At 46.1% G+C, this 23,834-nt stretch overlaps 1 protein-coding gene across 1 annotated transcript in view; it reads left to right on the forward strand.

The window, feature by feature from the left end:
* The window catches only part of col12a1b (collagen, type XII, alpha 1b), a 131,924-nt gene that overhangs the window by 101,324 nt on the left and 6,766 nt on the right, over nucleotides 1-23,834 (forward strand). Inside the window, exons 54-71 of the mRNA XM_070849932.1 lie at nucleotides 430-504; nucleotides 1,732-1,871; nucleotides 2,946-3,069; nucleotides 3,148-3,291; nucleotides 3,504-3,668; nucleotides 3,761-3,799; nucleotides 3,890-4,028; nucleotides 5,941-6,083; nucleotides 7,049-7,158; nucleotides 13,115-13,273; nucleotides 13,669-13,746; nucleotides 17,108-17,194; nucleotides 18,885-18,938; nucleotides 19,328-19,423; nucleotides 21,009-21,062; nucleotides 23,200-23,253; nucleotides 23,361-23,414; nucleotides 23,731-23,802. Coding sequence (XP_070706033.1) covers nucleotides 430-504; nucleotides 1,732-1,871; nucleotides 2,946-3,069; nucleotides 3,148-3,291; nucleotides 3,504-3,668; nucleotides 3,761-3,799; nucleotides 3,890-4,028; nucleotides 5,941-6,083; nucleotides 7,049-7,158; nucleotides 13,115-13,273; nucleotides 13,669-13,746; nucleotides 17,108-17,194; nucleotides 18,885-18,938; nucleotides 19,328-19,423; nucleotides 21,009-21,062; nucleotides 23,200-23,253; nucleotides 23,361-23,414; nucleotides 23,731-23,802 — 1,787 coding nt within the window. The remainder of the gene's footprint in view (nucleotides 1-429; nucleotides 505-1,731; nucleotides 1,872-2,945; nucleotides 3,070-3,147; nucleotides 3,292-3,503; nucleotides 3,669-3,760; nucleotides 3,800-3,889; nucleotides 4,029-5,940; nucleotides 6,084-7,048; nucleotides 7,159-13,114; nucleotides 13,274-13,668; nucleotides 13,747-17,107; nucleotides 17,195-18,884; nucleotides 18,939-19,327; nucleotides 19,424-21,008; nucleotides 21,063-23,199; nucleotides 23,254-23,360; nucleotides 23,415-23,730; nucleotides 23,803-23,834) is intronic.

Genomic DNA, 23,834 nt, shown 5'->3' on the forward strand with positions numbered 1-23,834 from the left:
ATAAAAAATGTTTCAGATTCTTTCTACGTCATTGGTGTCTGTTTCTTTTGAGACAGAGCAGCGGACGTATTGATTCATAAATTGGACAAAAATTGATGTTTTTCCCATCAAATGTTTCATTAAAATCAAACCAGGCGTGTTTGAGATGTTACACATAAATGAATGTTGACAGTTCTCTGTTGATCATAAACCAGCAGCCTCGACATCACTGATGGAGAAACAGACATAAAACCCCCCCAGAGCCTCAGATGAGGAAAAAGAAAACATGATTATAGCAACAAGCTGCATCTTTTCCAGCGTGGTGTCTGAGATTCAACCCCTGATCCAAAACAATGACTTCATCACACGCACAGACGTGTTTACAGTCGTTCTGTATTAATTACAAATAACATTAATGACACAGTTTGTCACTGATCTGGTTTCTCATAGTGGTGAAGCCAACTCCAGTTCCAACGCTGCCGCCGACCCCAACGCCTCCACCCACCATCCCCCCAGCGTGGGCAGGTACGTGTGTGTCTCTCCTCAAGAAATACTTACACTTTCATACTTTACATTTAAATAACACGTCTGTTCTTACAGCCGCAAACAGAATTTATCAATGAAAAAAGGCCATTTTCTACATTTTCATTCAGCCTTTGTTGGAGGTTTGGTCTGTAACCGTTTTGAGTGTCAGCTTTCTTTCTGGTTGCTGATAATATCTTGAATACATGTTTGTTTTTCACTAGTAAATGAGCTGCAATATCGTCCACATCGTAGAGGAAGAGCAGTGAAAAATGTTCTGTGTAGCCTCAAAATGCGCCTCACCTGTCATTATAAAATACCTGTAATGAAATGCAGCAGTTCAGAGCTTGTGTTGTGATGTTTAACCAGATAAAAAGTCTCATAGAGCTTGAAATAGAGGCCGGTAAACATAATCTACTGTTAATATGTTTAAAAATAATAGAAGATTTAGAAGTGAAAGCCAACCAATGGGTGCTTCGTGCTTGATTTCATGCTTGATTTTCGAGGAAGCGTAGACGGAGTCCCTGCTGCCACATTCAGGTCCAACACGGCCGCGAGCCTTAATAAGCAGTTTGAGGAAAACATCGATCATCCACCAGGACTGAATGGATCGAGTCTGTTCATTCAAGCTCGGCTCTGATTGGAAACGCCTCAGTGCTGCGTTTTGGCCGCGCCGACGGTTCGAGCCGCGACTCCTTCTGGATGCCAGCGGCGAATTAATGGCCGCCACATGTGCTGCTGGCTCTGTGGGGCGCAGGAAGGGGGGAAGGTTGGGAAAACAGCGACTTTGGTGCTGAAAAAACAAAGAGAGGCTGGTGTGAACAATCCGTCTGTGTCTTCTGATATTGTGTGAAATGTCAGAAGTCTGTGACCAGGTGGAAAGATGGAGATTACAAAGTGAGGTGCATCACATAAGGCAGAGATTATTCAAAGCTTTTGTGTTTTCCCATTAATGGGAGCTCACTTTCAACCCTTCTGGTCACCAAATGTTGTTTGCTTTGTTTTGCCAGAGTTTTTTATCAGTGAAACCCATAATTACTATACATGGCCCCATCACGTCATTTTTCTCAATGGTTTTGTTTTGCTGACTTTTTTATGCGCTGCAGCCTGCAAACAATAACTATGCCGTGTGATGATGCCATTTTCTCTGCTGGTGTTTGCGATGCTGCCCCGAGGTCTCGCCGGTGGACTTTAAAAGCTCCACGCTGACTCGTTTTTCTCTCGCCTCAGTTTGCAAAGGTGCCAAAGCAGATGTGGTGTTCCTCATTGACGGCTCGTGGAGCATCGGCGAGGAGAGCTTCACTAAAGTCGTGCACTTTGTCTCCGGCATGATCGGCGCCTTCGACGTCATCGGATCCTCGGGGATGCAGGTTTGTACAGAAAACGCTGCACTGATGATAGTGGTGCACGCTGGCGTCATGCTGCAATTCTTTTGTTTTTATTTGCACAATTAAGACATCATAGTAACACGCACACAGTAATAAAGCTCAGTGGATTAACGCAGAGGAGGAAGGAAGTCATGGAGCTCATAAAAGTCCAAAATAAACCACTAAAACAAACATCCAACAAGAAGAAACCAACCAGAATAGCAGCAGCAGGTCAAACGAACCTTCACAATTCTGGTAATCACAGATAAAAGGTTGACAGGTGTATACCCACACAGGTCCCAGGACCCAGGTAGACCTGTGAAGATCTCTAGTGCGACTTCAGAATTCATTTTACAAATTTTAACATGATTTTATTCGTGTGTTTCTCTTTTCAAAATACAGCATCAAAGGTTAAAGGTTTTCATCTGCTAAAGTCCTAAAGAAGCACCTGTAGTCCTTAAGCAGCATCCATAGTCCTTAGGCAGCATCTGTAGTCCCTAAGAAGCACCTGTAGTCCTGAGGCAGCATCTGTAGTCCTGAGGCAGCATCTGTAGTCCCTAAGAAGCACCTGTAGTCCCTAAGAAGCATCCGTAGTCCCTAAGAAGCATCCGTAGTCCCTAAGAAGCACCTGTAGTCCCTAAGAAGCACCTGTAGTCCTGAGGCAGCATCTGTAGTCCTGAGGCAGCATCTGTAGTCCCTAAGAAGCACCTGTAGTCCCTAAGAAGCATCCGTAGTCCCTAAGAAGCATCCGTAGTCCCTAAGAAGCACCTGTAGTCCTGAGGCAGCATCTGTAGTCCCTAAGAAGCATCTGTAGTCCCTAAGAAGCATCCGTAGTCCCTAAGAAGCATCCGTAGTCCCTAAGAAGCACCTGTAGTCCCTAAGAAGCATCCGTAGTCCCTAAGAAGCACCTGTAGTCCTGAGGCAGCATCCGTAGTCCCTAAGAAGCATCCGTAGTCCCTAAGAAGCATCCGTAGTCCCTAAGAAGCACCTGTAGTCCTGAGGCAGCATCCGTAGTTCTTATGTTCCTGTACTTGACCTGATTTCCTGCTAATGTCAGTGATGTAACTTCCCAAACAGGTGTCATTTGTGCAGTACAGCGACTACGCAAAGACCGAGTTCAGGCTGAACGCTTATCGAGACAAAGGTATCGCCATGTCCGCCCTTCATCACATCCGCTACCAGGGAGGAAACACAAAGACAGGTCGGTCCTCACGCCACACGCCAGACTCAGTCTGTCAGTCGTTTGTTTCTCTGACACGGTTCTTCCTCTGCTGAGCAGGAGTGGCGCTGAAGCACACGTATGAAAAGGCCTTTTCTGTTGAGAACGGAATGAGGAGAAACGTCCCCAAGGTGGTCGTGGCGATCACTGACGGACGCTCTCAGGACGAGGTGAAGAAGAGCGCTGCCAAGCTGCAGCACGCAGGTAACGGTGTGACCCGAGCGTTACCATCAGACTGTAGCGCAGCATCCAGTGTAACTAGCGATCTGCAGCGAGTGTTTCCCATCGCAACTGTGGTTGGGTGACGTCTGTTAGATGCTCCTGGAGGCAGAAATCACACCAGTGATCTATTATGTTACGTCTTCGCATGCACGCCAATCTGTTAGTTTACATTCTGACTTTACTTCTGTCTTCAGGTTACAGTGTTTTCGCCATCGGTGTCGCCGATGTGGATTTCGTGGAGTTGCAGGGGATCGGCAGCAAACCCAGCGAGAGGCACGTCTTCGTTGTGGACGACTTTGATGCCTTCGACACCATCAAAGAAAACCTGATCACCTTCATTTGTGAAACGGCGACATCATGTGAGTAACAGCCTGGAAACTGTTTTCAGTCTGTTCACAGTTGCTGACTTTGTGGTAAAAGGTCGTAACTTTCCTTCATTCTTGTTCCTCAGCGTGTCCCTTGATTTTCGTGAATGGATTCACGTCTCCCGGTAAGAAAAACAGGACCGAAAACTACCGCAAGCTACCGAAAACTTGCCCCTAATTCCTCAGTTCACAACTCCTGATCTGTTGTGTTTCAGGCTTCAGGATGCTCGAGGCGTTCAACCTGACGGAGAAGACCTACGGCTACGTTAAAGGGGTGTCCATGGAGCCGGGCTCCTTCAACAGCTACACGGCATACAGACTCCACAAGGACGCCTTCCTGACGCAGCCGTCGGCGTGAGTCTCACATGAAATCACACGACACAAGACGGCACTGGATCCATCGGAGAGAATGACGCAGAATAAAAACTGGAAAAGATCGTGTAAATAAATGACAATAGAATTAAACAGACATACTTTTAAACATATTTTCTAAAAGACTTGGATATCAACAGGTTGGTGGACATGCAGATAGCTGCAGGACGTACGTCATGGGAGTTTTCCGTGTTAATCAAAGTATTCACGGCTGCATGTAAACAGGAATATTAGTGGAATGTTCATTTATATGAGCCGTGTAAACAGCTCAGCAGGAGCGCTGTCTCTTTTGGAATATTTGATGCATGCAAACATGATCGGCGTTTATCGTGTAAACACTTCCAAGCTGTCGGTGTCACTGACATGAAGCGTCCTGCCCGGCCGTGCTCGGGCTGATCGAGCTCATTCTCCTTCCCAAACTGGGTCAGTGGATTTATGGCGCCGCGTGAAGTCAGGCAGCAGCGACGGAGCTGCAGGTTGCGACAGAGCGCGGCCTCGCCTCCGAGCCTCCGTCGGGCCGCTGAGTGCAAACCCAAACCGCAAACAAGACTGTTACTACTGGCCACCACCCAGCACAGGCGTCCCATGTCCGCAGTATCAGCTGCAGCACCAGAGTGGTGGAAAACAGCTTGAGATGTGACTGTTTACCAAGTTTGACTCTCCAAAATGTGTAGTGAGATCAGAGGGACAAATGAGAAACATCCTGCTCTCCAATAAAAAGGGAACCAGTGATGGAAAAGTGATTAAAATCCTTTTCTCATGTAGAAGTAGTAAGTTAAAACAGTGCTCATTCCTTACATAACTGATGTTTTAGCATATCAGTAGTATCGGTAGTTAGTTAGTTCGTTAGTATCGTAAGTTATGTATTAAAATGATTTAGGTTTTGAGGTTTAAAGTGACCCTCTAAGGGTATTTTCAAGGCTTTAGTTCCACTGGTCTGAAACTTGGTGTGTTTTCCAAATAGTTTGGTTTAATTTCACGAAGGAAAAAGGTCAAGTGAACCAAATGCATCGCTAAAAGCCACATTCACTCTTAAATGGAAACACAAGCAGACAGCAGCTTCTTCAGGAGTTTCTTCCTTAGTGTCGAGACGACAATGCACTTTGTTTTTAGACCAAATCAGACCTGGATCCAGTCTCCAGGTAGCTGTTAGTAGCTCTGCAGTCTCTTGTAGTTGGGTCAGATTGAGGGTCCTAGTGTGCTTTTCTTGCTCCACACCCAAGTACCATCGCTGTGTTCACACCTGCCGAAACAAACCGGACCAAGAGGGGAACCGACCCAGACTCCAGTGCAACCAGACTAAACAACGCAGGAAAAATACTTCTAATAGTCACTCCAAAACCTCCCAGAGGTGTTCAGTGGGTAGAAATCTGGTGACTTAGAAAGCCATAACATAATAGAAGCATCTACTTGTTATGTTGCTACATTCAGGTTTGTCTTTAAAGGGTGAGTGTTGGAATTGATCCAGTAGATCACCTCAGCCAGCAGCCACCAAACGGGCTGCAATGGCTGCAACGAGATCCTTTGGGACAACTGATCACAGTAGGTCCACTAAAAGAGCTTGTTTGATCCACTGACAGGCTCAGAGTGTTATTCTAAGTGTGTGACAGCATCATGGAAAGGATCCCTACAGAGAGAGACCTGGAAGATCCTTTTGGTTTAACCACAAACAGCACACACACCAGACTACATTCAATAAAACAGGGATTTTAGAGAACAGGACACAAGAGCTGCTGCTCTGCTGCTGCATCGATCCGTCAGTTTGTTTACGACGCTTCAAAACACCTTTCGTTTCCAAAGAGTCTCACCTGGATGAACTCAAACCTAAGGAAAGCTAAACCCAGACACGTTCACAGTGAATCTAACACGTGGTCTCTTTGTGTCTCATGAACAGAGAGGTCCACCCTGACGGCCTCCCCCACGCCTACACCGTCATCCTGATGATCCGCCTCCTGCCCGACTCGCCCGCCCAGGCCTTCGACATCTGGCAGGTGTCGAGCAAAGATCACAAGCCAGAGACCGGCATCACTATTGACCGTAAATATCATCCTCTGTTCTTTGTGTTGTGTGCCCTCCCGGCTGCTTCGGTCTTGGCTGATAACCGATCCCTTTTTACCGCAAGAGCCTCGTGTCATCGCGGGCTCAGCTGGCTCTGGTAAAGCTCGGTTTCAGTCTGTCAGCAGGACTCTCCGCTGGGCTTCAACACCGAGAGCCGCTTGTTCTGATTCTTAAAATAAAAACCGTTGGACGACACTGAGGTCCAGCTCCTCTTCGGGGAGAACAAAATCAAAGGAGTAGTTTGACTTAAGGGGAAATTATCTTATTCACACTCAGCTGGAGATTTGATTGACGAAGCCAAAGGTAGCTCGCAGGCTGTTTCCTCCTGTTTCCAGTCTGTGTGCTAACCCAAGCTAACTATCTCCTGCAGCATTAACACACGGGAAACGTTAAAACAGCATAAAGGAGGCTTAGAATGATCATATTTTGAGGAAAATTATCAAACACAAGAACAACCACAGAAACAAATATGCATAAATGTGTCATTTGCATATAAAACATGTATTTAAACAGCCTAGACTGTACGGTTTTTAAAGGTCTCATATTCTGCTCTTTTTCAATGTGATCCTTCTTCCTACTAGACCAGCTTCACATAGTTTAATGATTAAAAAAGAAAGACGTGGCTGCTGCAGCTGTTTCCAGCCTCTGAACAGAAACGATGTGCTGCTTCGCTCTCACCTTCCACGTCTTCCTTTTAAAGGGAGCTGGTGTCAGTAGCTGCAGTTTGTGTCCCTCATGTGAACATTGTTTTTAAGTCTGCATGATTCGCTCTGAGCCACAGATAGAAGGCAGGTCTTGTTTTTTGAGCAGCAGCCAGAAAGCTTTTCACAGTAAGTCAGATGTTTTCTTTCAAGGCAGCTTCTTTGAGTGTTGAACCCCAGTTTTTATTATTATTATTTAAAAAAAAAAAGGAGATCAGTGTGTAACATCTCTGTTTTTCTCAGCCTCCAGCCAGACGATCTCCTTCTACAACAAAGACGAGCGCGGTGAGATCCAGAGGGTGACGTTCGACACCGACCAGGTGAAGAGGATCTTCCACGGAAGCTTCCACAAGGTAAAGATCTGCGGCGGGTTACTGAGACAGAAGCGACAGAGCCAATGAAAAGACTCTCAGGCGGCAGGTCGAGCAGAGCAAAGCTTCTTTAACGGACGGATTGTGTAACATCTTTTAGTTTGAGGCGCGACGCATCAATCCAGTCGCTCGGCTTTGTTCTCGCCGGACGCCCTGAGGTCATGCAGATACTGCGGATGCCTGACATTCCCAATGTGTTGTATATTACAGTCAGAGACATCACATGAAACTGCGTGTTCCTGAGACGTTATGAGGCCTCCGACAAACAGATGGTCCTCTGCAGGTAGTAAAAGGCAGGGTGCTCCGGCGCTGCAGAGCCAGGCTGGGGTTCATTCCTACTGATCACATACGGAGGCGGCCGCCTGCATCTTCTGGATGTTGTAAAACGATCAATAGACAGTCCGACGCACGCTGAATTTGGTTTTGGTTGAAAAGTTCAGCCAGAGGAGGAGTGATGGACGTTTTAAGACGAGTTAAGACTCTCTGTAATCTTCTTTTTCTGTACGACTTTTATACGATTACGTTTGAGTTACAAGTCGGAGCCACTTTGGAGAACGAGCAGGTCATTTGAAGACATTTCAAGGCTCATGTTGGCGTGAAAAATATTTCATCCTTCACACATTAAAATAGATTTTTAGTCCATTTTGCAAGATGAGACTCACAATCAGTCTTGTTGTATCCAAACAACAGTCCAACGCCAACAGACGCTGAAACCAGAGCGTCTTTAAAATAGTCGCCAATTCATTTTCTGTCAATTAATCAGGAATCTGTTCGGCCACAGAAAATCAGAAACTGAAGCTTTGACCTTCATTCTTGGCTTCAGAAATGGCAGTTTAACAAAAAATCCCAAGGTCCATTTATTGATTTTTCCGAAGCTTTCAGCCACATCTCACAGCCTTTCTCTGATAAACCAGTGAGAGAAAAGGAAGCACGCCGACCTCCTGATGAGGACTGTTTGTCCACTGGAATATTCTTTAGTCAGAAGCATTGAAACGTTTTGAAGATGGCCGTCGTTCACGCTGCCAAACCACCGAGTTTGTTTTTCATTTATCTGAGTGCAAGCTTGCTCACACACTGTCTGTATACACAAGTAAAATCAACCATAACATTAGTTTTTTACCGCCTTATTTCAACTTGTTGGTCATGTCAGATTTAACCCTTCTTCCCGGCCAACATGGCAGCATAGTTTAGTGATGGAATCCAACACGGAGCCAACAGAGGAAACACAAGCTGTGGTTTAGAGCAGCGGCTATGAAACAACCCTTTTCTTTGGCCTGATGTGACTCGCAGAGGTTTGGTCGGGAGGCACAGCGGCGGTCGGAGCTGTGGTGCTGTCAGCGACGCTCGTTTACCAGCCGAGCAGCAGAATCACAGAGTCTCACGGGGATCCGTTCGCTCCTCTGAGAGGGGGGAGACCGTCAGAAATGCTCTGCAGTCCCTGCTGGGAAGCTCGCCTGGAAAATATTGGGTCACTGCTTTTGCTATTAAACAATTACATCAGAGCGGCCGAGGAGCGCCAGCGTGAGGCGGCGCTCCTCCTCCATCCCTCCTCTCTCCTCTCTGGACGGCGGGCGCTCGCCTCTGGTAGCCGACCACAGGGGAATTCTTCCTGCTCTGTGGTTTTACCTCCCAGCATGCCTCTGCACACCGCGTCTGCTGCCGTGTCAGCAGTCTCTCATTGAACAATTTGTAATAATAGAGGAGGCTGTCAGTGATTTAGATTAGCTGCTGTCCTCTGGTGACAGCTGCCTCCTGATAGTGCTGCTCCTCTGGGCAGTTTTAGCCATAACTCCTTTCTGACACAAAATGTCTTTTTCTCCTGCAACCTTTCCCTCAGGCAGGGAATATATGAAGGCACCTGAGGAATGTAAAGACGTTTGGGGGAATTTTAATCCCATCTGGACTCATTATCCTGTCTTGTGTTAAAGAAACATTCAGGAATTTACTCCAATTTAAAAAAAAACAAACCCTTTTCTGAAGGATTTTCTTTCTCAGACCTTTTTGTTTCAGTCGTGATAAAATTCTCAGGACGTTCTTGCAGAAAGAGAAAGTGGTGCAGAATTGATTCCCGACCATGAAATTCCTCCTTTTTCCGCCCCCCTCCCTCCCTGCACAGAGAGGTCAGAGGTCAGAGTCGGCCATAAACCTGATAGCTGGCAGGAGATCAGTGTCACGCTCACAGACGCTGCTGCAGGGCGGACACATGCCCGTCCTGGAAGTTGAACCTTTGACACTTTGACTGTCGCTGAACCCTTCGGCAGCAATAAAAACCACTGCGCTAAGGTGTCGTTCTGTAAACATAAAGCCTTAAAAGCCTGTCAGGTGGGGCGGGACGACCCTCGCAGCCGACGGGGGCGTCGTGGACGTGATTTAGAAAGTGAACTTTGATCCACAGAGGTGGCAGGGTCCGCCACATCGCGGCTCTTTACCAACCAGCCAACTCCGTGCTGGAAGCATCTCTGATTCATCCCTGCTGTTAAACACATCAGCGGGAGGATCTCAAACACACAGATCTGTTGTGGATACCTGAAGGCTTCCTAACGTCTCTGCGGTCCGACGGGACTAAACAAAGATTAGAGTGAAGATCCTCCCCCCGCGAGCTCTGCGTCAGCTATCAGCCGTCGCTGGGCGATCTGCGCCGACTGCAGAGGAATAGATTAACGGTCCTGCCAGTAACTGAGCTTCCAGTGGAGACTCAGAGAGCAAAAGAAACAACTCAGAAACAAACAGATAGGAAATAAAGATGCTCTGACGGGTGGGAACATCCTGCAGACGTTTGGTCAGCAGGGAGGTTTTCTCAGTTTTGGGATGAGATCTGATAATATTAATCCATAATGTTGCCCACTTCTCACATTGCTGAAGTAGATTCCTCCCTGAACGACACTCAGCAGATGATCTTTGTATGTTTTATCACTTTAGTCAGTCCCCCACTTATCTTGTCTGTTGTACTGTCACACAAAGAACATAGAAAGTCCAATTTAATGCACCAAGAAAGCAGAAATTCATGAGTAACTTGCTCGTCTATGACGCCGAGTGTTTCTGCAGCTCCAACAGAAGCCGGATTAAACGGCTGCCGCTGCTCTGTCACTGTGTCACATACATGTTTAATTAACATCCATGGAAATCTAAATGTCAAATTGGACTTTTTAAGGACTCAAAAGATGTTAACACTAGTGTCAAGTCAGCAACCAGCACCTCCCCCAGTCCAGAGATGTAAAACAAACACTCTGCTGTCACTGATTAAAGGGTCAGTCGGCGTAGTTTTAACATCAGGCGGCAGCTTTAGGTCGACTGCAGGTAAACCGGCTGGAGAGAGAAACGTGTCCCACTGACCCGAGGTCAGAGAGGACTTTCCATCTGCAGCGAGGGTGAACTGTAGGACGTTAGCGCAGATCTTCATCTTCACTTGTATAAACATCCTCCTCTGACACCCTGTAACTCAAACAGGGCTTCCAGACATCAGTGTGAGTGGTTAAAGGTGCATTCCAAAAGTGCCTGAAGGGCCTGTAAAACACAAGTGGTAATCAGGTCCACAAAAGTTAAGTCAGTCTGTCATTTCCTCATTAGTCTTACTGTGACCACCATGTAAAAAGTCCTTTTTTAATGCACGTCTGGTCTCATACTGCGTCTGTGCTTTTCTTTTTGTCAGCTAATCTCATGAAAAAGACCAAAAGCAACAGTGTGTGGGTCCATCTGGTTGTTGGTTTTGGTCTTTTCATGGGGAAAACTGTCTAATCCTTTAATTATTGCGTAGCACTGTGTTTCTCAGGAGTAGCTTACAGCAGAGCTCTACTTTTTTAACGCCTGACGTGAGATCTCTGACCCAAGAGTCCGTGAAGTGAAAGTTTAATTTTGATGTCAAACTAAATTTTAATCAGGTCACAATCCAAAAAAGAGCCCTGAAAAGATTCCCAAAGCTGGAAGGAAGCACCGCCTGAACAATGAATGGAGTTCTGTGTTTGCACCGCCTTTATTTTGGCGGGTCCGGTGCCAGTAATAGCTGATATTATCTGCACAGAGGGAGGGAAGGGGGGGGGGGATCCACATGAGAGCAAGACATCCTCTAAATCTCCTCAGGATTTTTTTTTAGTGTTTTCACTGTCGGCACTGATGATCGGGTTCAAGACTCCAGATTTAGTCTGAAGCGATCGATGCTGTTATTGGAAACCCTCCAGCGTCCAGTCTGCTGTTCAGGTGTTGAGAGCGACAGGAGCTCCTCTTCTACCTGCTGACTCCCTGAAACCTCAAGTAGAAATGGAAACACTGCGCCTCCTTCCCCGAGGTCTCAGTGTTACCACGAGCAGCGTCTGCCCTCCGCGGTCCGTCAAACATGCCTCTGCGTTTCCGTGGACGCTGACTGACCACAAGTGGCGAACCGCAGCCGTCGCCCCCCCCCCCCCCCCCCCCCCCCCCATCCTCCACCCATCCTCCACCCTCCTCGTGGCTGGACTCCTTCTGACCGGCCGCTGCCTCAGAGGAGCCCGGCTTCGAGGAAAAGATGTTGTAAAGGCGGCGCTCATGGCTCGCCACAAAATGACATCATGAGGAGATGTGGCGAGGGAGATCTGAGTAAGGAGAAACGTACTGTGTGTGTGTGTGTGTGTGTGTGTGTGTGTGTGTGTGTGTGTGTGTGTGTGTGTGTGTGTGTGTGTGTGTGATAAACCCACAGCTGCCTCAGTTATTTTACAGTTAAGAGCTGCAGCGCTGTGAGGAGCCCCACTGCTCCGTCCAACGAGACGGAAGGAAGGAATGTTGGGAGATCTGGCGTCCAAAAGGAGGGAATCTTTGGGATGCGGCTGAGCAGGAAATCAGAATAAATGAGCAACGGGTTTATTTAAAAGTGGCTTACATGATGCTACCGGTTATGGGTCACGATAAGAACTTGTGAAATGACCAAAGATGCTTTTCTGAAGCACTTTTTCTCTCCTGATGATGTTTCCAGTACCTCAGCTCAGAATATCTGCCAGGCCCGAGTGCTGACTCCACATCAGGACTCTCTTTTTCCAGAATTTAAAGCATGCAAACCTCAATGTGTGGAGGCTTTTCTGTACAGTAGCAGCAGCAGCAGCATTACCGAACCTGATAAAGACGCTGACAGAGAAACTATGACTGGTGCTCTGCTAACAAAAAGAAAAATGACTTGTCAAAAAGTCACGGTTGTGAAATGACTCTGTCACGTGTTGCTGTGAAATGATGATGATGGACAGAGAAAGAACACCTCGTCGTATTTAGAGCATTTCATGTCATGAGGAACGAGCGGGAACGATGACGGAGACGCTGTTTTGTGTGATCAAGCTGACGGAGCACAGATTAAATGATCCACCACTAATCTACGGTGTTGTTAGCTGCTGCGATCCTCCAGGTTGGTGGATTGTCGTGACTTTCTGTTGTAGAACTCAACACTCGCTGTTTCTTATAAAGTCTGAGTAAATAAATCCTCCTAAAAAGAGCGAAGCCGAGGTTCGCTGGTGGATTTGGGACAGAAACATGTTGCGCTGCGCTTGGCATGCGGTGACGTAACCTCCTTTAAATTCCCTGTTTTGTGGAAAAATAAAAAGAACGCTAATAAACGCTTTTGGCATCTTTAAACGACGACGTGGCAAACGACCAGCGAGGTGGGGAAGTGCCGTTTCTTTTTATTGTGACTTCGAGTTCCCAGATCGCTCGTAGAAACGGGACGGAGCTCAAATCTCCCAGCTGAGCCACCATAAGAATTTCTATGCAGATTTTTTCCTGAGCGCTGCCCTTTTTTATTGTGAATGAACAGAGAGAAGCGCTGGTTTTGCTCTGCGAGTGTTTTATGTAAACAGACGCAGCATAACCTAATAATTTACAGGCCATCAGGATAAAAACCAGACACAAGACTTGGTCACAGAACAAAGAATGCACTGCTAAAATCTCTTCTCCTTCTCTTCCTCCTCTTTCTCTCTCTATGAAGCTCCATCTCCTCGTTTCATCCACCGCCGTCAAACTCAACATCGACTGCCAAGAAGTGGCTGAGAAGGAGATCAAGGCTGCAGGAAACACGTCCAGCGATGGCTACCAGGTTCTGGGCAAGATGTCCAAGTCCATCGGCTCCAGAGGAGAATCAGCAACAGTAAGTGGACTCTGGTCCTGCGGCGCCTCGTCTGTGCGCTTACGGGGATTTTATCTGAATTTGTTGTGAACGATTATGTTAAAGCCCAGAGGAGGATCATGTTGGGCAGCCTGTAGTACTGCAAGAGCTCTACAAGACAGTTGGATGTAATTTAGATGAATTAGATGTCCAGAGCTGAACCAGCATCGGTTCAGCGTCCAGCACAGAGGAATTCATTCAATATGAGTTATTAGATGTTATTTTCATTTATCATCGCTTTCCTCACGAAAGCACATTCAGAGATGTCACCTGTCTGTCTGCATGTCTGCCTGTCTGCCTGTATCAGAGACACATGTACCACAACACCGTTTCCATGTCCTCTGTTTTCTCTCTCTCTCTGTGTTTCCTCTGCACAGTTCCAGCTCCAGATGTTTGACATTGTCTGCAGCTTAGGCTGGACCAGCAGGGACAGATGTTGTGACCTCCCGTCTATGGTAAGGGAACCCCCCCACCCACACTGCCCCCCCACCCCCACCCCCGGCTGAGACACGGACACGGGACCTTTTAGCCTCACATGTTTAACGTGTTCATGCTGACGCCTCTAACCTGCAGCCAGCTGTTCTTGTAAGTCCTCTGGCTCTGGCTTCCTCTTCTGCATCCAGATAATCAACTGTTGTGAGGAGAATCTCCTCGGCTCTTCAAATCTGTTTGGATTAGGAAATATAGAAAAGGCTGATGGAGCTTTTGGCCTGTCGTCTGAATGTTTTCTGCCCTGATATAATTTTGAATTGAATAACAAAAGATCTAAATTATTGGCGAAATACAGCAGAGACTTTTTCACGTCTTGTTTTTTAACACGGAGGAAAAGAAAATGTTGATGTTGATTTACACGTGAAGCGAATTGGAAAAACAAGGCAGGTTTTCTTTAATCCACTCATTGTTTTTGTCATTGGAGCAAAGAAAACACCCTGGAAGTCTGAAAAAAGCACATCTGCTGGTGTGTCCGAGCGTTTTGTTCCTGTTTGTGTTTGTTTGTACATCTGCGGAGCATCCTGGGTGTGTTCGCTGATCATCTTATAGAAAACCGTCCCCCCACCTGGTTTCCCTCGACGATGCATGCACGAATGTTTAATGACACATTTAGCTGCAGTTAGGAGCCGCAGTAATTGCAGCCTCCTGACGGTAAAACAGCAGATGAGCGTTTGTTCTTCGACACCCAGCTGCAGGTCCAAACAGCTCTCACCAGTCAGACCGTGTCCTTGATTCTCCGACAGACGGTTTTCCTTTTTTTTTTTTTTTTTTTTTCTTCAGCTGAAGATCAAAGCGCAGACGAGCATAATCAGAGTCACAACTGGTCCGAATCAAAGAGGAAAATAAACAGGGTATATATGATATGCAGCAGTGTGAGCCAGTGTGATGACGGGACAGCAGGCTGAGGGATATAATACAGAACAGCACAAACACACTTTTCTATAGTGTTCTTACAAAACAAAGAGCCTAAAGATGCTGAAAAGCCCCAGAGAGCCGAGTGGAGCTGCAGACATCGACGATGACACACGATCATTAAATCAGTTGTTGATATGAAGTTATCTGGACCTCAGATTCAGTGAATGAACAACAGGACCCAAGTCATAGAAGAACAAAGGTTTCTCTGTCAAGATGAACTCCACAGCAGTGTTTGCCTCCCTGCTCCGCTCTCCGTGCTACAGTGATGTAGAAGCGCTCATCACACCTCATCGTAATACTTAAGATAATATGAAGATAGCGTGGTTCAAATATAAAGGGACAGTTCGCCCCAAAGCGACAGGAAGGTTGTGTTGGCTTCCTCCCACAGTCCAAAGACATGCAGGTTAACTGGTGACTCTCACTTAGCTGTGATTGGCTGATCAGTCCATGGTGACCCCGCCTCTCGAGTAATGTCAGCCACGACGCTTAAGGACAAGCAGTATAGAGACGTGCAGCCGGTGTTTGGTGCTCAAAGCGCCAAAAAATACATCTGAGGAACTCAACATGATAACGTAGCACCACTGAGTGAGCGAGGAGGACGCCGCCACCGTTTACATCCGGCGCTCTAAAGCCTCTCGTCCACGAGTAGATGTGCGGCGAGATGGTTTGGCGGATGTTGAAAGTAGTTCCTACATGAAGCTGCTCACAACAAGGTCATGAGGTTTTCAAATGTGTTTTTTTTTTTTTTGGTGCTTTGAGCTCCACGATCCACGTAATGGAGAGACGGCACACGTCTCTACGGCTGACACCTCCAAAGCTCTCCTAGTACAGGTAGTAGTAGCAGGGGGTGAACTGTCCCTTTAACCCAGCACTGATGTACTGCAGCTTTAATAGACAGAAATAGTTGAATAGTGATAAATTCTGTTCAGTAAAGAAGAGAAATAAAAGCTCAAACATGCCAGACTTCTTTAATCACAGCAGAAAAGCTTCTTTCTTCATCCCTCGCAAAAATCTGGTGTTTCTCAAGAGCGCTGCGAGGATAAAAACGAGAGGAACATTTGTTTGCAAGTAGTTAAATATTTGGGCGTCAGTGTGAGGCTGTCTGTTGTTTGGCTGCTGGACTCTGAAAGGTTTCTCACTTCAGTCCCTGCAGAGACGCCGAAACAAACACAGCTTTGTCTGAGCGCAGCACGTCTGCACTCGGACGTCCAAGAGGTTTTGAAAAGGGTTCAACTCTGGTGGATTATTATCTCAATCGCTGCGCAGCGCTGACAGCTGCTTGATTGGGCCGCGTTCGCGGGCAATTATTTAATGATCCAAACCGGGGCGATCGGTGTGGACTCAGTGGGAACAGACCCCCCAAACGGCAGGAGAGTCACGTGTCCTGTTACGATGCTGCAATGGTGCCAAAGCACTTCCACTTGTAGGGAGAGTGTGGAACAAAGAAGTGTTTGGCAAAGAGAAATAACTAAGAAAGAACAGAGAATCCCATAAACCAGCTTTCAGTATTTGTCTTGTCATGTAAGATAAAAAAAATATATAAATTAAGACTACATTACCCAGAAATCTACAGTTCCCTCGACTCATCTCTATTTTTTGAGCAGCAAAAAGGGTTTTTTATAGATCGTACCAGCAGCCTGAAGGAGCTGCACTAACTTCATTTATAAAAGGCAACTCAAGTGTTTTACACACACACACACACACACACACACACACACACACACACACACACACACACACACACACACACACACACACACACACACACACACACACACACACACACACACACGTATGGTGTTTTTCCATTTTAGTTCCCAGCCTGTTGTTCTGTCTGTAGTTACTGATTAACGGGTTAATTTAGTTTTAGAGTGCAGAGTGACGTCCAGATATCTGCTTTTATTATCATCATCATTATTGACACAAAGCACAGATTAAGAAACTTCTGCAGCTGGAAGTGGTAAGTGTTCTATTTCCAAACATGTCTAAACGTCCCAGAGTGATGTCGGATATAAGTGACGTCTGAGAGGACGGCAGCTGTCGACAGTTCTGGACATCCGACTCTTCCTGCCTGGAAAACGTCTCAGATTCCTCAACTGTTTTCTTGAGGTTTCACCGTCACAAAAGCTCAATTTCAGAAAACATATGAAGCAGAACGTGTTCACATGCTCCCTGGGGGGCGTTCCCCATCCTTCCCCCTGGCTCAGACATGTTGTTTACCTCCAGGGTGAAGAGCAACATGGGAAATGTATTCAGAGACTCTTCTACCTCCAAATGGACGCCCACTCACAGTTAATGTCAGCGACCGTTAATGAACCGTGACTGTGTGAATCATCTGCTGCTAACTTGGATTCAGCTCTGTTGGTTTTGACCGGAGAACCGTGTGTGTGTTCTTTCCTCCTCCGCCAGAGGGATGAGCTGAAGTGTCCGGCTCTTCCAAACTCCTGCACCTGCACCTCGGAGGGCACCGGGCTGCCGGGGACTCAGGGACCAGTGGTAAGAGTCACATCTACAGCCCTTGTCCAGTAGATCATCAATATGGGCTGCCATTTAATCCTTTATGGCAACTGCTCCTGATCTCTGTCTCAGTGTGTGACAGCATCATGGAAAGGATCCCTACAGAGAGAGACCTGGAAGATCCTTTTGGTTTAACCACAAACAGCCGTTATATCGCTCTCTGCACACACACCAGACTACATTCAGTAAAACGGTGATTTTACCTCACAGAACAGAGGGAGTTTCTGTTCTACTGTGGCCTCGATCTGTTAGTTTGTGTGTGTTACTGTGTGGTTTTAAAGTTTTAGTGCAGATTCAACACAATATTTGCGCAACGGCAAATAACAGAAACAAATCGATCGAGGCAGCGGTAGAGAAGCACCTCCTGTGTTCTGTGAGGTAAAATTACTGTTTTTGTCAATGGAGTCTGGTGGCTTTGAAAAGAGCGATATAATGTCGGGTTTAGCCAACAAAAACACTTTGGTTTAGAGTGATTATTACTTTACATCAGTAAAAAAGAGAAATAGTAGTATGGAGCTGTAACTATAGGTGTTTTTAGACTAAACTGATCTTCTGGAGGATTCTCATCCTCTTTGTTTTCTTACTTACTTTAACTAACATGCAGGGATTTTTCCACTGTGGCATTACTGCTTATACGTAAGGAAAAACTCTCCCCTTTCTATATTTCTATGTTGTACAAAGGAGAATATTAACCACAGGAACCTTCTTTGCTTCTTTGAAGATGTGAATAAGGCTGCGGATGTTCTTAATTGTTCTTATTGTCAAAACATTCAAAGAAAGGACCGAGACCAGCTTGTTCGTCTGAGTCTCAACACTGTCGGTTCCTACTGAAGGTGTAAATCTTTAAAACCTGCTCACAAATGAGAAGAATCCAGACACACAAACACATCACCAGACTTTATCCTTTGGGGCAATAAGTGAACAAATAAATCTCTCACTCTCACATTTTCTGCCAAATAATTCTGGTTATTTCACAAGTTGCTGCGTTCTTTGGTTACTGCCAACTAAATCTGATCAAACTCCACCCACACAGTCCTAAAGAGGAAGCTCTTGAGTGTCAAACTCTTGTTTTTGATGTTTTACTGACTTGATTATTTACTTAGTAGAGTTATTTTGACTTATATTTAGATATGTAACACCTGAAACCTCTTTAAGACCTCTTAAAGAGGTTGGAAGTCACTTTAAAATGCAGTGAAGGGAAAAAATCAGACACCATTATGGAAAGGATCCCTACAGAGACGGACCTGTAAGATCAGTTCTATCGCTCTCTTCAAACACACCAGACTCCATTGAAAAAAACACTAATTTAATCTTGCAGAACACAGAGTTTTGCAAGTCTGCTGGTGCTTCCATCAGTTAGTTAGTTTGTTTTATTGTGTGACTTGTGTTTTAAAAGTTAAGTTCAGATCCAATATAATATTAATCCAACATACAATAACAAAAAAATTGAGGCAGCAGTAGACCAGCAACTCCCTTGTTAAATTGAGTAAAATTACTGTTTTTGTCAATGGAGTCTGGTGGCTTTATAGAGAGCTATGTAACAGCTGTTTCTGGTTAAACAAAAAGGATCTTACAGGTGGATCTTTTCCATCTTAAAGCCCCTGATGTTTGTCAAAGCTGACAGACTGATCTCTGTTGTGTTAACATGACAAATGTTCCTCCTCCTCAGGGTGCTCCCGGCAGCAAAGGTCCCCGAGGTGAGAGAGGAGAGGCCGGTCCTGCTGTAAGTACCTTTTCCAGAGCAGAAACAAACTCCTGTCATCTTTGAAATGTCACCTTTTATAATTAAAACTGAAGGAGAAAAGAATCCATGGCAGGTTTTTTGAGTTGGATCAGACTCTTCAGCTATCGGCCCTCCATGAAAACAAAGGATTGTTTAAAGTACAAAAGCTTTGAAGAGAGTCGAGCACATCTGATTCCACTTACTGAAAGCGTGTTTTTGCCTTTTTTCCTCCCTGATATGAAGGGAGGTTCGGTTCGGTCCGTGCAGCAGCATTCCTCGTCTCCTGTTGGTCTTTTCCACAGATTGCAACAGCGCTCTGAACCGCGGCGAGAAATATCAACAACAAATTCCTCCTGTGTTTAAATATTTCTCCTTTCTTTACTTCACAGGGACCAATGGGCCCGCGAGGAGATAACGGACCACCTGGGCCCATGGGTCTGCCCGGCCCTCAAGGACCCAGCGGGCTGTCGATTCCAGGAGAGGCTGTGAGTCTTTGAACGCACCTCACACACACACACACACACACACACACACACACACACACACACACACACACACACACACACACACACACACACACACACACAGGCGATGCCTCGTCAGCAGCTACACATAAATCCCGGGATGCTCCTGCAAACAGGAGCAAGGATTATTTTGGTGATTTATAATGAAGGGAATTTACAATCCGGGGAGTATCTGTGGCACAGCTTCACATTCCTTCATGTCTGAGAGGAAGAAACGACACCAAAGAAGCTCGACATCACCGAGCGTTGATAAATCACTGCTTGGATTTCCGTCTCTGACGTGCGAAGCTCTCAGATTAGACAGAAATGTTCCCTCCATCTGCGTCCAGAAAGGTCCGAGGACATTTACTCAAGTGCCGTCCTGGCGGTCGGGGGGGTAAATATTGAGAAGCTTGTTCTTCCTGCTGTGGACAGAATCTGTTTTAAGGTTTATTTTAATCAACCAATCTTTATTTATGTGGCGCCGATCCATGACAAACGGAATCTCAAGACACTTTTTAATAAAACAGCAGGTCTAAACCAAACTAAAGACTGAAGAAGCCTCAGACAGAACACGGCCAGAATGAAGAGAATAAATTAAATATATGAATAACAACATACTAATATTAGTAATTCCACTGACTAGTCCAGTAATAAGACACACTTTTATTAAAGAGTAATAATATGTACACCAGAGAAAATAAGACTTTAATACGTTTTTATTGTTTTAATTGGAGGCAATAACATCAAACTAAACCCATTTAGGTGTCACGTTACAAAAAAATCACATTATTTGAAAATAAAATGCAAACAACATACAGCTAAGACACAGATTGATGCTACTGTTACTGCTGCTACCGATAACAATAATTAACATTGACTAAAGTTTTTATTATTTTTACTGCAAGTAAACTTTGAGTAGTTTGAGACATGAAGGAGCTCAGTGATCCCACACGCTCTAACATGATATCTGTGTGTGGATACAGAAGGCAGGTGGTGTAAGTAGAGTCCAAACAGCGAGCAGGACGATCATTAAACTCCTCCGGCTAGCTTTAGCCCGGCGGACGCTGGAAGTCGGAGCAGAAGGCAGCGAGTCCTCCAGTCTGGGGTTGTATTTCAAGATCCAGAAGTCGAATCAGGACACAGATCGCATGTTAATATACAGAAATCTGCCCCAACGCCTCAGTTCTGATGAAAATATGAGATACTGGCTGGTTTTCCTTACTGTATTTATGTAGAACCTTTCAAAATAAAAGGCTTTAGAAAGGAAAATCTCAATCAAAATAAAACATCTGATTCTTTAGGTGAATAAAATGCAATAAAATAAGGTGAAAAGTTAAATTTCACCGTAAAAAAAGCAGAACTGAGTGTAAAATATCAGGTGGAGATGCGGTTGTAGTCATTAGTGGAAGATAACGGGAGATAAAAGTGTTTTTCTGAAGCTGTTTTTGCTGCTTTTATTCCACCAAAAGACAAAAGAGAACCGTTCCTTCTGAGCGTCACACTGATGTTCTCTTCCTGCTCTTCACGCCCGTTCATTCCTGTTGTTGTTGTTTCCTGCCTTCAGGGCCGCCCTGGACCCAAGGGAGACCCCGGTGACTCCGGCTTACCTGGACAGAAAGTAAGTGCAGCTCCGGCTGAAAGCCTGTTTTGGGGTTTTTCAAAACAGGAAACGGGGATAATTCACGGTTTGACTACTCGTCTGGCGTCTCAGAGGCTTTTCCATCTGTGGAGGATTCAGACAGAGACGACGGGAGTTTATGAATATTAGCTTTAAATTAAATTTCTGTCGAGAACGAGCCAACGACAAGTCGCTTTGGTGGACGGCGCTGGTGGTGTTAGTGCGTTAGCCTCCGCCTCCTGCTCCATGTTCAGCATAAAGAGCACCACATCAGGTGTCGCTCTGACGAACGAAGCTCCTCTCGTGGCAGTTTTACGAGCTGGTGCGAGACAAAAGGCGACGTCTCCTCCAACGTTTACTTCGAAGCGACATCATTCTAAGTGATGTGAGTCCATACCGAGCGTCAGTCATCTTTAATGAAAGATTAAGAGAAGGAGACGCCCATTTGGCCGGACTGGTTTCCTCCGTGGATCAGATTAGGTTGCAGTGGAGCTCATAAGAAGATGACAGATCTCTAAATGCAGCAGAGACTGAAAAACGAGCTCCAGGCCTTCAGCGTGATCCCCTCCATTAAATGTGTTTCAGCCGCCCCCGAGGCCTCTTCTGACCTCTCAAGTGGTGTTTGTTTACTTCTTTAAGCTTCCACCTTTTTGGAGTTTGGCTTTAGTGGTTTTTTAAAAGAATCCCTCCGTTTAATGGGGGGGGTGGACCTCTTCATGGCCGCAGGAGGGATCAGTTTTCTTGCTTTTAGCCATTTTACATCCAGCAGGTTGGAGGTTTGACTGCAGGCGTTTAAAGTTTAAATTCAGGTTTCCCCGCAGCACAGATAATAAATATATAAGCCTCCCAGTGCACCCCCACATCATCCTTTCTGAGGTTTTTAGAGCTGCCTGTCTCTCAAAATCCACTTCAGCTGTAGGCATCACATATTTAGGGTCAAAGTCCGTCAGGTCACATGTATCAGAGCTCCTGCTTTACTTTCTGTGTCTGATTTAATTGTGCAGATGAAGATTTTGAATTTAAAACAGAAAGATCTTCCCCGCTGGAGTTTGGAGATTATCGAACATGTGTAGAAATATCTGGAATAAAAGCAAAAGAAGAAGTCAATCATATCACACAGAGAGAATTTATCCTGCTTCTCGATAACCGATAACAGCGACAGGTGGAATTGTGGGAAGTGTGAAAGATAAGAAAACAGACTTGTAGAGCTATGTTTAATAAACACTGTGGTGAAACATGTCGCTCAGCGTGTCCTCAAGTCCAACATGGCGTCTTCAGACATCTTAGTGTGTCCACAGCTCAAAGATATTCAGTTTACTGTCACAGAGGAGGAAAGAAATCAGAAAATATTCTCCTTTAAGAAGCTGGAATCAGAGAATTTGGACTTTTTCCTCTTAAAGAAAAGACCAAAATACTCTGATGAACCGACCATCATCACCGCAGCTTTGAACTGGACGTGTTTTCTCAGTCGGTAGCAGAAGGCTCCAACGTTACAAGCCTGTCTTTTTACTTCTTCACTTTAAAGCTCTCAGCCAGGAAAATAAAAAGGTAAGTGGAACAACTTTTACCCTCCCGCTCATCCAGAGGGAGCATTTAGGGATTTAGTGTTTTCTCACAGGAACAGGACAAGTTAACGGGGATCAGACCGGCGAGCTGTCAGCCACCAGACGTCCTCCTCCCTCCGTGTGGACTCAGAGCAGAGCTGCCGAGTCATGACTGAGGCTGATTAATCAGCTCCTTATCCAAACAAAGCCCGGCGAGGGCACCTCCACGTGGATGGTGCTGATGGAGCGGGCGGGCCGCAGGTGACCGTGTTGGAGCAGATGCTATGGCAACATGCATTTAATGACTTGCAGACCACGCGGGCCCTGGTTTATAACGGCCAATAAAACAGATCTGGAATATATTATGTTCCCTGTAAATCTTATGCCAAGGCATCAAAGACCAGAGAGGACTGGCAGTAAAAAAGTGAGCAGGGTTTCTGAGCAAATGCGCGTAAGAAAAGGAGATTTACTGTCGGACACGCAGAAACAAACCGGTTTGAGTGGTCGGCCGGAGCAAAGGTGGCCCCGTTTAGCTCGGCAGGAGGAAGGAGGAGGCGAGATGGGCTTTGATTTGTTTTCTTGTGTGCTCGCAGGGTTCACCTGGTCCTCCGGGTCCCGTCGGCCCGCTCGGATCAGCCGGAGTGAGGGTGAGTTCACCGGCACGGGCCGGCCTTCACGGCGAGCGAGCCCGCCGAATTCTTCTAAGGTTTGAGCAGCATCGGCTCCGTGTCTCAGTCTCCGTCTTGTGTTTCAGGGGCCTCAAGGAAAGGAAGGACCGGCCGGACCCAGAGGCCCCGCGGGGCCCATGGTAAGAGCTGTAATTGGTCAGCGTGTGATGGAGCATTTAGTGCCTTGCTCAGGGGCACCAGCTTTTAGAGGAAACATGACTCATTTATTTTCTCCACGCAGATTTAACGAGCTGTCAGCGTCGATTGAATTTTCTGATCACAAAGATGATCTCAGATTTTTTTTATTATCAGCACAGATGATCGAGTCCCGCAGAGTTTTGTGCTCCGAGCGCTTTTTTTTACTGCCTAATGTGATAACAATTACATCCAAACCTTTGGGTTCTGGCTCAGTCCTCCCCCTCCTGAGCTTTGATTGGTTTCTCTGTTTCCTCGCAGGGACCTCCAGGATCTCCAGGAATATCAGGAGCAGCAGGGAAACCAGGGAACCCCGGAGACTCCGGCTCTCCTGTAAGCGTCCTCCTCGCCGTCATGGCGGCTTT

Source organism: Pempheris klunzingeri, chromosome 18 (assembly GCF_042242105.1).
Source record: "Pempheris klunzingeri isolate RE-2024b chromosome 18, fPemKlu1.hap1, whole genome shotgun sequence".
NCBI lineage: Eukaryota > Metazoa > Chordata > Actinopteri > Acropomatiformes > Pempheridae > Pempheris > Pempheris klunzingeri.